This window comes from Triturus cristatus, chromosome 5_1 (genome assembly GCF_964204655.1).
Source record: "Triturus cristatus chromosome 5_1, aTriCri1.1, whole genome shotgun sequence".
In the NCBI taxonomy this organism is placed as follows: domain Eukaryota; kingdom Metazoa; phylum Chordata; class Amphibia; order Caudata; family Salamandridae; genus Triturus; species Triturus cristatus.
In genome coordinates, this window is record NC_140587.1 from 793,439,283 (window position 1) to 793,452,402 (window position 13,120).

General features: G+C 47.2%; 1 protein-coding gene across 1 annotated transcript in view; it reads left to right on the forward strand.

The window, feature by feature from the left end:
• The first annotated feature begins 1,017 nt into the window (after positions 1-1,017).
• LOC146831489 (uncharacterized) overlaps positions 1,018-13,120 on the forward strand; it is a 76,341-nt gene continuing 64,238 nt past the window's right edge. Inside the window, exon 1 of the mRNA XM_085605818.1 lies at positions 1,018-1,118. Coding sequence (XP_085461944.1) covers positions 1,092-1,118 — 27 coding nt within the window. The 5' untranslated portion in view covers positions 1,018-1,091. The remainder of the gene's footprint in view (positions 1,119-13,120) is intronic.

Below are 13,120 nucleotides of genomic sequence, written 5' to 3' on the forward strand. Positions count from 1 at the left end.
AAAAACAGTGGCATATCTACAAAGATATGAAGCTGTTTTTCTTTCCCTGATGATGGCGCATTTTAGGCAGCCAGGTGAACATGCACACACCTTTTCATTATAGTGCGAGGGTGTGTGTTCTGTGAAGCATAGGTTTTGTACTGGAAGGGGAGCTTTTTTTTTAGTACAAAAGCTAGACTTTAACACTTTTCCATGTTTCCAGTGTGTACAATTCAGCACATATGCAAAATTTGGAAAGTTTGGAGAATAAAAATATTTCCCCTCCATTGCTCCTGCCTCGAGGAGTCATAAAGTTTTGGCACAAACCACTGTATACAATTATTCTTAGAAAGGGATTGCATCAACACCCACAGGCAGTTGCACAGGAACACCCAGGTACCACCCATGGAACATTCCCTTGACACAAAGTAGCACATATCGCTAATTTGCATTACTTTAGTCAACTTAACAACAAAATTTCAGATTTGCGTCACAAAGTAAATTCCATCACAACATTTTCGTAAGGGTTTGCATTCCAAAAGTATGGAGGCAGCAGGCGGGTCCCACATGCTCTGTTGCTAGGACAAAATTCAACCCCTCCCTTCCCCCAAATCGTTTTGCATCGCTTCCGGCAATGCAGAGACGTGGAGACACGGTATACACAAAGCGGCGGTAATGGTGCTTTCTTGATGGGCATGGCTGCCGGGTTCAAACGGGACTGCAGCAGCCGCGGTCGGTAGTAGGAGTAACTGCAGGGCGGTGACGTGGGGAGGGGGAGGGGCAGGGTGGGGGGTAGAAACTATGGATTACGGAGGTTTACCGGTAATTTAACATATAAATTAATAAAAACGAATTTCGTTGTGTGCACAGCATCGCATTTGGGGATGCTGTGCACGCAACTAAATTCATTTTATTAATTTATATGTTAACTTACCTGTAAACCTCCGTAATCCATAGTTTACTACCCCCCACCCTGCCCCTCCCCCTCCCCACGTCACCGCCCTGCCGTTACTCCTACTACCGACCGCGGCTGGACTGCAGTGGTGCTTTGTTCTCCCTCGACAGCGGCGGGTGAAGCTGTCTGTCTCAGTGGAGAGAGGCTGTTGTTTTGGATGAGGGAGGCGAACACTTCAACCACAGTAAGTCTCCAAGATGAATTAATGACCCCAACAGGAAGTAAGGCCTTTGTGGGGTGCTGTGAGTGGAGAACCGCCAGGTTTTACACCAGGGTAAGTACCTGGCTGTGTATAGCCATCTGTATTGTTTACCTGGTAGTGGGTCGCTGGGCTTGTTTCTCCCCTATCTAATAGGCATCCCTTTGTGGGCTTTGGAGCTAGCTTGGAAAGTTATTCCTCCGTTTTTTAGTTATTTGTTTTTAGAACAGAAAGTACAGGAAAAAACAATAAAAGCCTAAGAACTTAAGTATGGGGAAGCACTTAAAGACAGGTAATTTGATTGGGAACCTGGATGTTGCCTTGTCACTGGTACTTAAAGCAAAGAAAAAACATGGACAGCCCAAGCAAAATCAGCATCTGCAGCAGCAAGAGCAGGGTGTAGTCTACAGCTGTGCCAAGGGTTAGGGCCAGCATTAAGTGCATTGAGCTCAGAGGATGACTTAGTAACAGGTAAAGAAGGTGGGTCAGCCTTGGCCAATCTCCCTCAAGAGTTGGCAGCAGCAGAAGGGGCCTCGGAGCCGTGCTTGCACATACAAATGGAAACACCATACCAGTGTATAGAAAACAGCAGCGCGATACAGCACAATGAAAATGAGGAAAACGAAAAGGAGAACAAAGCTAAAACAAAATCTCCTGCAGGTGTATACTAATGAAGTAAGTGATAACACAACTCTGGGTAAAACGAAACACTACCTGCTCTTCACAAAAGTGAAATAAATGCAGGTGGGGCACCAGGAGTCAGTCTCGCACACAGAGTTGGGGCTGCTAGCTATCCCACAGACTCTCATCCAAAGCTCTACTAAACGGCTAGCAGAGATCCAGGATAGTGATATCCAGCAACTCCTACAATCTCAATCTCCAGCACAAACGCAGTCCTTTAGTCTACCTGCTGTTTCAGAGACAGTCTTGGAAGACCAGCCCCAGTTCCAGGTCCTGGAGTCAGCTCGGTCGCAGGAGGTGCATCACTCTAATAAGCAGCAAGGTGAATGTGTCACAGGACAGATGGATATAAAGCCTATGTTGAACATTATTCTTGTTGAAATCAAAAAATGAAAAGCTTCCCAAGCAGTTGAAATAGCATCCCTGCCCCAGCGACTATCTAAATTTTAAGAAGCAATGGGGAACTTTCCTGAAAGAATGCAGGAGGCTAATTCAAGAATCTCGCAAATTGAAAGACCTGGTTAATGTAATGCAAGTTAATCTAGTACGGAAGCAAAAATTTTAGCTAAAAAAACTAAAATCAAGGAGTTGGAAAATACCTCACATCACTCTAATCTAAGACTGGTTGAAGTTCCAGAGGACTGTGAAGGTCCGCAGGTCCTTCAACGAGTTGATGTATTTATTAAGCGGCATGTTTTACCTGACTACTCAGGGATTCTGACAATCACACAGGTGCAGAGGGTTCCGGCTCAACTATTCTCTAACTCAAAACTGCCACGCACAATATTGGTGAATTTTTCTATTGCATAAAGGAGAGTATCTTAGCTAAAGCTATTGAAAAGAAACAGTTTCAACTGATGAAATACCTCACTGTAGTGTCTTTTCTGATATGTCGGTGGTGGTAGCCCAAAGGAATTTGCTCAACAGTCAAAATGAAGGGTACTGGTTAAAGGTCAGTTCCACTTGTTCACTAATTTGGGTGAAGCCCAGGAGTTTTGCAAAATATTTCTAAGTGTCTAGCCATTAATGTATAACAGTGGAAGTGAAATAGATGGTTATAATGTCCATATTGGAGATGGAGGATGTGTGTCCTCCAGAAGGGCAACATCATAGCACCCAGGGAAGGCGTTGATTGCCGCAAGAGGGGTATTGTGGGCTGTTCTCCTCTCTCCAGGGTCTAGGGCTTCAGGGGGGTCACAAGGTATCATGGATGGAGGGTGGTTCTATGAGTGGAGGGGAGCATGTTTAGCAAAAAAAGAGCAGAATCATATATATCTTCAAAAATGTATCATAAAGGGATGGCTCAATCCAGAGCAGGCTACCAGGAAAATGAGTCTTAAAGTCAGAATTATATTGTGACATGTCAACGGAACGTCCAATAAGCAGAACCAAGGGTATCAGATTAGATGGCGTAGCGGTCTATCTGGGCAAAGGGGTGGAGTAGTCGGTTGCCCAAGTTTGTAGGGACCTTAATGGCAGATGGATTTGGCTTACAGTCAGTGTTAATGGCAACCCTCTGAATTTGGTGAATTACTATGCCCCGATAGAGGACGATACAAACACATTCATACAGATCATTAACATGGTAAAGGGGGCAGTAAGTCCAATAATTCTAGGGGGGGGTAATTTTATTCAGGATTAATCTGGGATACATCTAATAAAACTAAAAAACAACTGAAGCCAAAAACTAAAAGGGTGCTTGATGTGATGACTGATCCATGGTGCAGAGACCACTTGGGAATCTCACAATATACCTGCCTCTCCAACCATTTTCAGTCAGCCTCTCGTATAGACAATTTCCTTATTTCCAGCTCTCTGAAAATGTGTAGGTTCAGAAATTGCAATTCATTTTCAGACCACTCTCTGGTCGGCATTGAAATTGAATTGGAGGTAGGAAAAGGGAAAGGTCCAGATGGCAGGTGGGCCGTAACCTTCTTGCCAAACAGGAGTGATTAAGAAGTATTAAAACATATATTGTGGAGTTTTTCAGCTGAATAAAACTACAGCATCATTTTTTTCAGTCTGGAGAGTTTTTAAGGTAGCAATTCGGGGTCAGATGGTGGCATTTATGGATTTACAATCTAAAAATCATGCAGCACGAATAGCCGAGCTCTAATCAGCAGCTTGGGGGCCACAATTATTAAAGGACACTCAGCTGGCTGAAGCACAACACAAACTGAGGAAATTGTTTTTATCTTAGAGGAGACCAATAGCTTGAGGCTGATCCAACAGAGAGTAAATGTGGAAAGTCAGATGGTTGGTGAATTTCTGGCTTGGCCAGCTAGGGTTAAACACCAAGCTCCAGAAACCAGGGACAGAGGTTGTGGTCTCTGACAAGATCGAGATGTCAAATATTTTCTTACAACACTATAAAAATGTGTATGCAAGCAAGTGAATACATGGTCAATACTTTCAGTCTATTAGGCTGACAAATACCCATGCAGAGGGAATGGTTTCAGATATATCAGTGTTAAAGCTCCAGCAGGCTTTGGCATCAATGCCTTGTGGGAAGGCCTATGGCAGCGATGGTCTTCCAATAGAGTTTTAAAACCATTTTCTACCGAGCTTGCACCACTCTTGATGGAGCTTTTCAATTTTATAAGAGAAGGAGTTGGGGTCCCATCAACTTTTAAGGAATCAACAATCATTTGTTTTTAAAAAAAATCCAAGAGATGTCAACTCATTCTGACCAATAAGTTTATTAAACACAGATTATAAACTGTTAATGAAAATATGGCCAAACAATATCATCCCGGTAGCCCAGCCAGTAATACATTACAACCATACTGGGTGGTGAGCTGGAAGGATGATGTCAGCCAATATTATTTTTTAGTTCATGTACTAGAATATTTTAAGGTGAATCAGACATCTGCATTCATAATCATGGTCGATGCAAGGAGAGTCTTTGACCTGGTAAACTGGGATGCCTTCTTCTATGGTCTAATGAGGTTTGCTTTTCCTTCTCAATTTACTTCAGTGCTCCAGAATCTTTATCAAGGGGCTCAGGCTAAGGTGTTTGTTCATTCTAATCCAACTGGGATGGTGACTATAAATAGGGTAACATGCCAGGGGTGTCCTTTGTCTTCTGTTTTATTTACTTTTTTCAAATAGAATCTTGGCAGTCAGTATTCGGGAGAATCTGGGGATAGAAGCACCAAAGCTCAAATTAATAGCGGATGACATAATTCTTTACCTCAGGCCACAGGAGTAGAATATTTAAAAGTCATTGGGACGAGTCTGAGCAGTTCCAATCGGTCGAGGAAATAAAATTAACCAGAACAAAACAGAACTGCTTCTATTTAATAGCCATCTAAGCATTCTCTCTTCTACTCTTCCGCAGCAGGCCCGTTCTCTCAATCTGATTAGTTATTTAGGGATACATGGAACCAATCTTTATTCAGAGCTTTACCAATTCAATTATGTGGTGATGATGAAGAATATCAAGGACCTATTGGAGAAATGGACACTTCTTCCTCTTACACTAACAGAGAGGGTAGCCATTTTAAAAATGTCCATTTTACCCTTGTTGGTTATCTCTTCTCTAATGTCCCAATCAAAATAAGTATGGCTTATTTTAAGGAACTAGAGGTACTTTTCCGACATTTTGTTTGGAACAAGAAGCCTTGAGGGATAAAACCCTAAGTACTTAGAACAATCTATAAATCAGGGCAGGCTGGCATTGCCTCAGATACGCACCTATTATGAAGCCTCCCTAATGGATATATTAGCATAATCTATAGATCTTTAGAATCCAGGGGGTCTCTAGACTGTTAGTTTTTTTAGGGGAAAAGATGGTACAGAAGCCAGGATCCCATCTCCCGGTATTAATCAAAGACAAGATACAAGATAGTTCAGGAATTCAGTGCGAGACTTCAAACATTTTATTTATCAACTAGTTTATCTGCAGGTTATGAGTATTTGCAGCTAAATTAATGTAAATATCTTGGCCTAAATATCATGCAGGCATTTAAGATTCTCGAACATAAATGGTTTTAAAGAACTAGGACACTTTTTGGTGAGGGGAAAATATATTACTTGGCAAGATCTCCATGCAAGGTGTGGCGATCGATGCAAGCTTTTCTTTCTAGGGTCCCAGCAGATTATTCAGCTATTGAAAAACTGTTGCCCTGAGTCCAGTGCAATCTCCTCCCCAGCAATATAAGCTTTATTTAGGACAAAACTCAGGGTTAGTGGTAACTGGTAGATTATTGCAGAACCAAGGAGAGAGCCACCAGTTGAAATTTTTCTAGATAAAATCACCCTATCTACACAATGCTACTTCTCAGAGGCAAAGTGGCAGTCAATCTTGCTACTAGGCCATAAGGCTTTAAGAGAAGCAAATTTAAAGAGGATGTATTTTTTATCTCGCTGGATGGCATATTAAACTCCTAGGGCTCTTCAAAGAATGTATTCCGCCGTCAACAGGGGATGGGCAGCTGGTTATTTTTTTTCTACTTGCTAAATGGTTGCACAGTTTTGGGAAAAGGTTTTTGCTGCCCTAAGTCTAGACTCGCAGACTAGGATCGATCCGGAGGCTGGTGTGGCACTCTTTGGATTTTTAAGACAGAGGCAGACTTTTCCGATAGGTAAAGAGGCTCTGGCTTTTACCACGATAGCCACTTTAATAGCTCACTCCTTGATCCTTCAGAATTTGAAGACATCTAGATAAATCTTTGATTGCTCTATGAATCTGCTCAATAATATATATATATATATAAGGGAGCAGCGGTCACCACCCACTGGGGCAAGGACTTTCACATGTTTCACTGTAGCCAGTCAAACTCGGGGCAGCGAGAAACGCTCTGTTACTTGAAGTGGACAGTATATCCAAAACAAGGGATGGCATCTGAGGAAGGCACGGAGTGCCGAAATGCAAAATGCTCTTTGTTTCTGTAAGCCCCCACCCTGAAGAGTTCGGCGGACCGTGGCAACTGGTGGTGCATCTCAAGGCGCTTGAGAAACGCCAAACCACCGCAACTCACAGCGTATTGCCAGGACAGAAGACTGGGTGAGGATTGCATCGCGGCGCCTCCGCTTACTTAGGCGAAGGTACACCGGCACGCTGTGATTATTGATGGTAGGGTGAAGGTCAGCAAATCGAGCTGCCAGAACACTACAAGAACCATAACTCCAAGGGAGCTGCAGTCACCGCTCACTGGGGCAAGGACTTCCACATGTGTCATTGCAGCCAGTCAAACTCGGGGCAGCAAGTTTGAAAATCTTCCCAACATTGGTGGAAGGAGTGTCTCCGCATATTTTAGAGAAACGCTCCGTTACTTGAAGTGGACAGTATATCCAAAACAAGCGATGGCATCTGAGGAAGGCACGGAGTGCCGAAATGCATAATGCCGTTTGTTTCTGTAATTAAAGGAGGACGATTTTTAACTTACCTGTGTGGGCTCACGTCCTTCCTAAAGGAGAGGTCGTTTGGTCGTTTGGTCGTATATATATATATATATATATACGTAAAAAAGTTATGCAACTCGCTGCAGAGTGTTAGTTAAACTGGGCCTTAGTACTGAAGCCCCAGCACATGACCCATTTAGTTTCAGGTACAGACACACATTCATAAAGGGGGCCCAATAACTGAATTGGGTGACACTGTCTATCACATCAGGAGATAATCTTCAAACAAACGTACTTACGGCAGACATTTGAGTTGGTGCACCTGGGATGGTTTGGCTGTCCCCACACCAGCCACCCGGTGTTCTGCTATACATGGAATCACAAGGCTAAAATAGTGGCACAAATGTAGCACAAGTACATTGCAGCCCAGTTATTGGAATGATGACAAAATTGCACTGCAAATTTCAATAGAAAGACTGCTTTATCCAACAACTGAACTGGCCCATATGAGGGAGGGACAGATTGCTAAACCTTGTGAATGTGGCTTTGGCCTACAACAGCATGCATCATGGGCAGTAGAAGGAAAACATACTTACAAAGAACTTCTCATCTTTGTTTCATTTATTAACAGTTATCATTTAGTATCTATTCATATCAAATAAAATCCAATTATCTATATCCGTCCTTATATATTTCTATAAAACTTATAAGACTGGGGTGGTCACAGCCCTAAAAAAGTGCTGGCCCACTACCATTTCAAGATGGGCGACTCCTACATTGCTTATTTCTATTTCAAAATGGCTGACACCCTAAACTCAGTAAATTGGGAAGAGTTATAATAGGGACCACAGTGTCAACATTGGGAAGAACATCCTGCTTATACACTAGTGCAACTGGGAGGCACATGCTGGGAGCCCTTCTAATTACATGGAAAGGGATAGCACCACTGGACTATACCTCTCTGCTGAGTGACAATGATCCTGGCACCAAGGAGGAGTACCCAATCTTGAGCATAGATTATATGGGTAAGTGATCAGTGTGACACCAACTTGACGTGGAGGGGTTATTTTGCAAACTGCAACTCTGGATAACTAGACAGCAAAGCCTGGGGAAATGGAATAGCCAAAAGGCAGAAAAAAGTGGACAATGATCAAGGTTGCAACACACCAGAAGTTTGGCGAGATCAGGGCTTAGTGCCCACAACTGACATGGTGGCTGCACTGCCTCTATGACCCACTTCCCATTACACCGGTGTTGGACTTGGCCCTTCTGGCAGGTTCACCCCTGAACTTTTTTTTGCTTTTATTGGTGACTTGGTGATAGTGGTTTTTGGTTTCTGCGCACTTTCCCTGTGTCCCAGGGTAAAGTGCGTGCGCACTCTGAGTGCATGTGGTGAGATAGGCCTGCCCTCTCATAGGAATGCATGGGGAATGTATGTGTCCCTAGTAGTTCCTGATGAGTGGGGTGTGCAGGCCCGAGTTTGGTATGTGCGGACTCGTGTGATCGAATGCTTCGCAATGATATATAATGCGTGATTATGTCATGTACGGAAGTGCCACTTCTAGGAGTTGGCATATTAGTGTAAAGTGTGTCTGGTGTGTGATTGGCTGGAGCTGGCTGGTGAACCTGGCTCCAGGAGTCTGGTTGGGTCTGCCCCAGTGGTGAGTGTGAGATTAGCATGCTGATGGCTGGGGAGGAGTGCACCTTGGACCTGAATAGGGCAGGGCTTTCCCCACACAATGCTGGCTCCGCCCCCTGTGGTGCGACTGACGACCCTAGCCCTGCCAGTGAATAGAGTGAGGGGCTGAGCACATCAAGGGTGCTCCCCAACCAGCTGCGGTTTTCCCCCTCACCCTGAACCAAGAACAAAGGGTTTTACTGTATAAAAATGGGGCTGTGTCCCCACAGAAACTGTTCTCTTCCAGGATCCTACCTGAGGGGGGCTGCTGCTGCTGCTGGACCAGAGGACCGCCACTTGGACTACCTCCCTGCCTGGAGGCCCAGTGCGCTGGCTCTGGGTCTAGCCTTGCCCCCCCCACCCCTGCCTTGCTGTATGCAGGGAAGAACTTTGCTGGACTTTGTTATTATCCTTCTTAAAGCGCTGGGAGCGCTTTATTTGCATCCCAAAGCGCCTGGAAGCGCTTTTATTTGTCCTAGCGCTCGGAGCGCTTTATTTCTGAAAGCCGGTGCCCACCCGGCATTTGCCCCATCATTGCCGATTCTGAAGTCCCCTGGCAGGTGCCCACCCTGCCAGGGACATTGCCGCCCATATCGAGTGCCCACCTCGATTTATTGCATTTTTTTATTGGCTGGCGGGTGCCCACCCCGCTTATCTCCTTCTCTTTAAACGTGAGTACGAAGGCGGAAGCCCACCCCGCGCTTCGGTGTAAGGAGAAGATCACCGCCGCGGCCGGGCTCGAAGGAAGTCAGGCGGGCTGGGGGCGGGCCGCCGGGACAACCGGAACAGGAAGAAGGAGGGCGGGAGCCTAACCCGCCTCCCTCCGAAGACTCGCAAATGTTTGGTTGGGCCCCGGAGCAGGCAGGAGCCTACCCTGCGCCCCGGTGCCCTCGCCGGAGAAGAGGAGAGCCCCGCCGCCTTTGGAGACGTCAGCGCCGCCTCTCCAGAGTCCCGGTGAGTGGGGGCCGCATGGGGATCGAGCGCCTGCGCTCCAACGAGGCCCGCATTATTTTCTTTGAGCGCTGGTGCGCTCCAACGGGGCCACAGTGCTCATAGAGCCTGCGAGGCTCCAACGTTCTTTGGGGCATAATAGTGACAATCAGAGCGGCCCCGGAAGGCAGTGGGCCGCTCCAACGGTAACGGGGGCAATCTCGATTTAGAGCCCCGAGGCTCTAACAAAAGGGGGCATTTATTTGAGTGAGTAGAGCGGCCCCGGAAGGCAGCGGGCCGCTCCAACTTCGCCCCACATCTGGTTTAGAGCGCTAGACGCTCCAACGTTGGGGACGACATTTTGTAGAGTCCAGAGGGACTCCGGGGCCACGATTGTTGAAAGAGCCTGTGAGGCTCAACGCCCGGCCCCGCACTTCTTGCTGTTTAGAGCCCAGAGGGGCTCAGGGGACAGTCAGTTGGACAGAGCCTGCAAGGCTCCAGCGTTGGCCCCAACATTGTCCTACAGCTGCCCAGCACTTCGTGGGCAGCTGCTCCGTTTAGGCCCCTGACTCTGCTGGACGCAGGGCGTCCAAGCCCCTACGAGGCTAGTTGGCCTAGGGACTGCCACAGGTGGTGGCGAATGTGAGTTTTGCGCTAATGTGCCTTGTGTTTACACATCTGAATGTGCTTTTATGCGTCATGTGTAATGTGCTTTTACCCCTACAGGTATTGTGATACTTAGGTGGTTGTTTCTCTCCTAGTACAGGTGGTACTAGTGAGGTCCTGATTCCCTGCGCAGTATTTTCCTAAGGTGGTTAGGGTTGCGTAGGTGGTACTTACCTGCTACCAGTAGTTACTGGTTGTGTGCTATATGTGTTATTTTGTGCTACAGTCATTTTATATCCTATGTGCTAAGTTCTAAAAGTGCTAATTCCTGACAGTGGTCCATGTGGCCCTGTCCCCTGTACATATACCTTGTAAATTCTGCCCGTGCCTGTTGGCACATTGTAAAGTGTGTGTTTTTATCTAATGTGTTTTGGTAATACAAAGGCTATTTTTATATAATACCTTGTGTGGAGTTTCTTTAGTGGTGGGCCTTGGGTGTTGTTGCTGGGTGTGCGCGCAAACGCTTTACACACTGCCTCAGAGATAAGCCTGACTGCTCGTGCCAAGCTACCAAGGGGGTGAGCAGGGGTTATCTTTGGCGTGTAACTCCCCAGCCCTGACTAGAGTGGTGGTTTCTGCCTGGCTTTGGCGCAAGCCCTAGCCAACCAGAAATCCCATTTCTAACATTGGTGATCAGCGGTGGGATTTGGACTTGCGTTTGCGCTGTACCGCAGCAGCAACTGGCTGCACCACAAAACTCTGCATTTAGATAGTCACATGGTATAGGGATTATTGTTCTAAGGTTGCTTTTAAATGTCATTTCTTTGGAAATGTGTTTCTTGTGCACTGTGAGTTAGGTGTCCCTAGCTCGGGAGAGTAGATCATCCCCCTAAGTGCATTGTGTTTTCTGGATTCACCAGAGGGTGGGATCCAGTGGTGGCAGCATAATAGTGTCCAGTACATTTGTTCCCCGCCCTGCGCCCAGAGTTGGTACCTGTGTCACTTGTGGTCAGGTTGAGGAATCAGGGGTGGTAGAAACTGCCTTACCAGTCCGAGGGGAGGGTTGTGTGTGGATGAATGGTGTGTGGCACTAGACAAGTGAGTTTGAGTTCTCAGGGATAGAGAGCTTGCTGAACCCCTTTTTTGTGATTTGTGTACTCCTGTTAAGCTCAGACCCCTAGGTTCCCTGTGTAATCTCTTCACCAGAACGTCTGCCAGAATGGAGCCTGCTTTTGATCTCAGTGATCTAGTTTATTACAGTATGCAGGAGTTGGAAAGGTTCTGTAGAGAGAGACACATAGGGGTGAGAGAGTCAGACACTGTGTACAAACTGAGGAACCACATGATAGGATGGCAAAAAGATGAATGGGAACGTGAGCGCAGTGAGGAAGAAAGGGCCCGGGCCTCACACCAGGAGGGTGGTGGGTCTGTGGGGAGCCCTGAAGATTCAGAAGAAGATGACAGTACCTGGACGCCAGTAGAGAGTGAGGACCCCGTAGGTAGGGAGTCCCTTGCTGGGCCCAGCGTAGGAGGCAGCGCCTCATCCCTTTCCCTGTCCCCTGAGCGCAGGGGTAGTTTTCTGGATTCCCCAGTGAGGGTGGAGTCCAGTGGTGGCAGCGGTATAGAGTGCAGTACAGAGATATCCATTCCCAGTTCCCCGAGTGGGGTACCTTGATCCCGAGAGGAGGAGTATAGGTTGAAGTTCTGGGGCAGTAGGAAGCTGTCTCACCATTCTTGGGAGGAGTTTTTGGAGGGATGTAATGAGGCACTGTCCGATTGGGTGGTTCAGAACTCGGAACGTACTTATGACGACCTGTATGATCTGGTTCTCAAAGAACACCTGCTCAGTTATTGTGTGCCGGGGTTGCGCCAACACCTGTTGGGGTGTGGATTGTCTGAGCCATTTGAGCTTGCGGATGAAGCAGAGCGCTGGGAAAGCGCTAGAGGTTCTCTAGAGTCATTAGTGAGTGATTCCAACAATAGTGGGTCAGAGATCCTCCAGCCCAGCGTGGTGGAGGAGGCTCAGTGTAGCCCAGCTAGGTCCCGGGATAGCGAGGAGGGTGTAGGGGCTTACTGCCTGGCTCAGTGGAGCGGGAGTAAGAGGGTGACCGAGGGTCCCCAGACGCACGAAACCCTGCCTCAGGACTTGGATGGTTTCTTGAGGGAACACCAGGTTGGGGACCTAGGCTGTCCTGTTAGTCCACTTGAGGAAGATCTCTTAGTGAGTAGAGGACCTGGAGCGCCTGTAAACAGGGCTCCTGTGGTTCTAGAGTCTGGCAGTACCGCTCCGGTAGGGAGGGTACAAGAGTCCAGCGTGAGGAGTGATTGGGGGATGAGTTGCCCAGTGGAAGAACCGGTGGGTCAGGGACTACCCAGTTGGGCTAGGATCCCGTGTAGTGACCAGGGTGACACCACTTCTGTTCTGGGGGATCTCTACGCACTGTCAGGTGGACAGGGGACGGGAGATCAGCGCCAGACAGACAGTCACTCGACATATGTGTTGTTTGTGAGCCTCAGGGGGATGAATTGTAAATCCTCAGAAGTCCTGGAGTGCCAGGCAATTATTCCACCAAAGGTTCTAGGCCGAAGGTTGGAAGGCCAGGTTCAGGATCAGCCTGACCTGAAGGGTGGGACGTCTGTAACCAGCGTCCCGACTGGTTCTTCTTCCAGAGGTACCGCCCCAGTTGGTAGGGAGCAGGGCTCTGGAAGGGGGTGCAGAGGGTGGGAGAGCTCACCTCTGACCCCG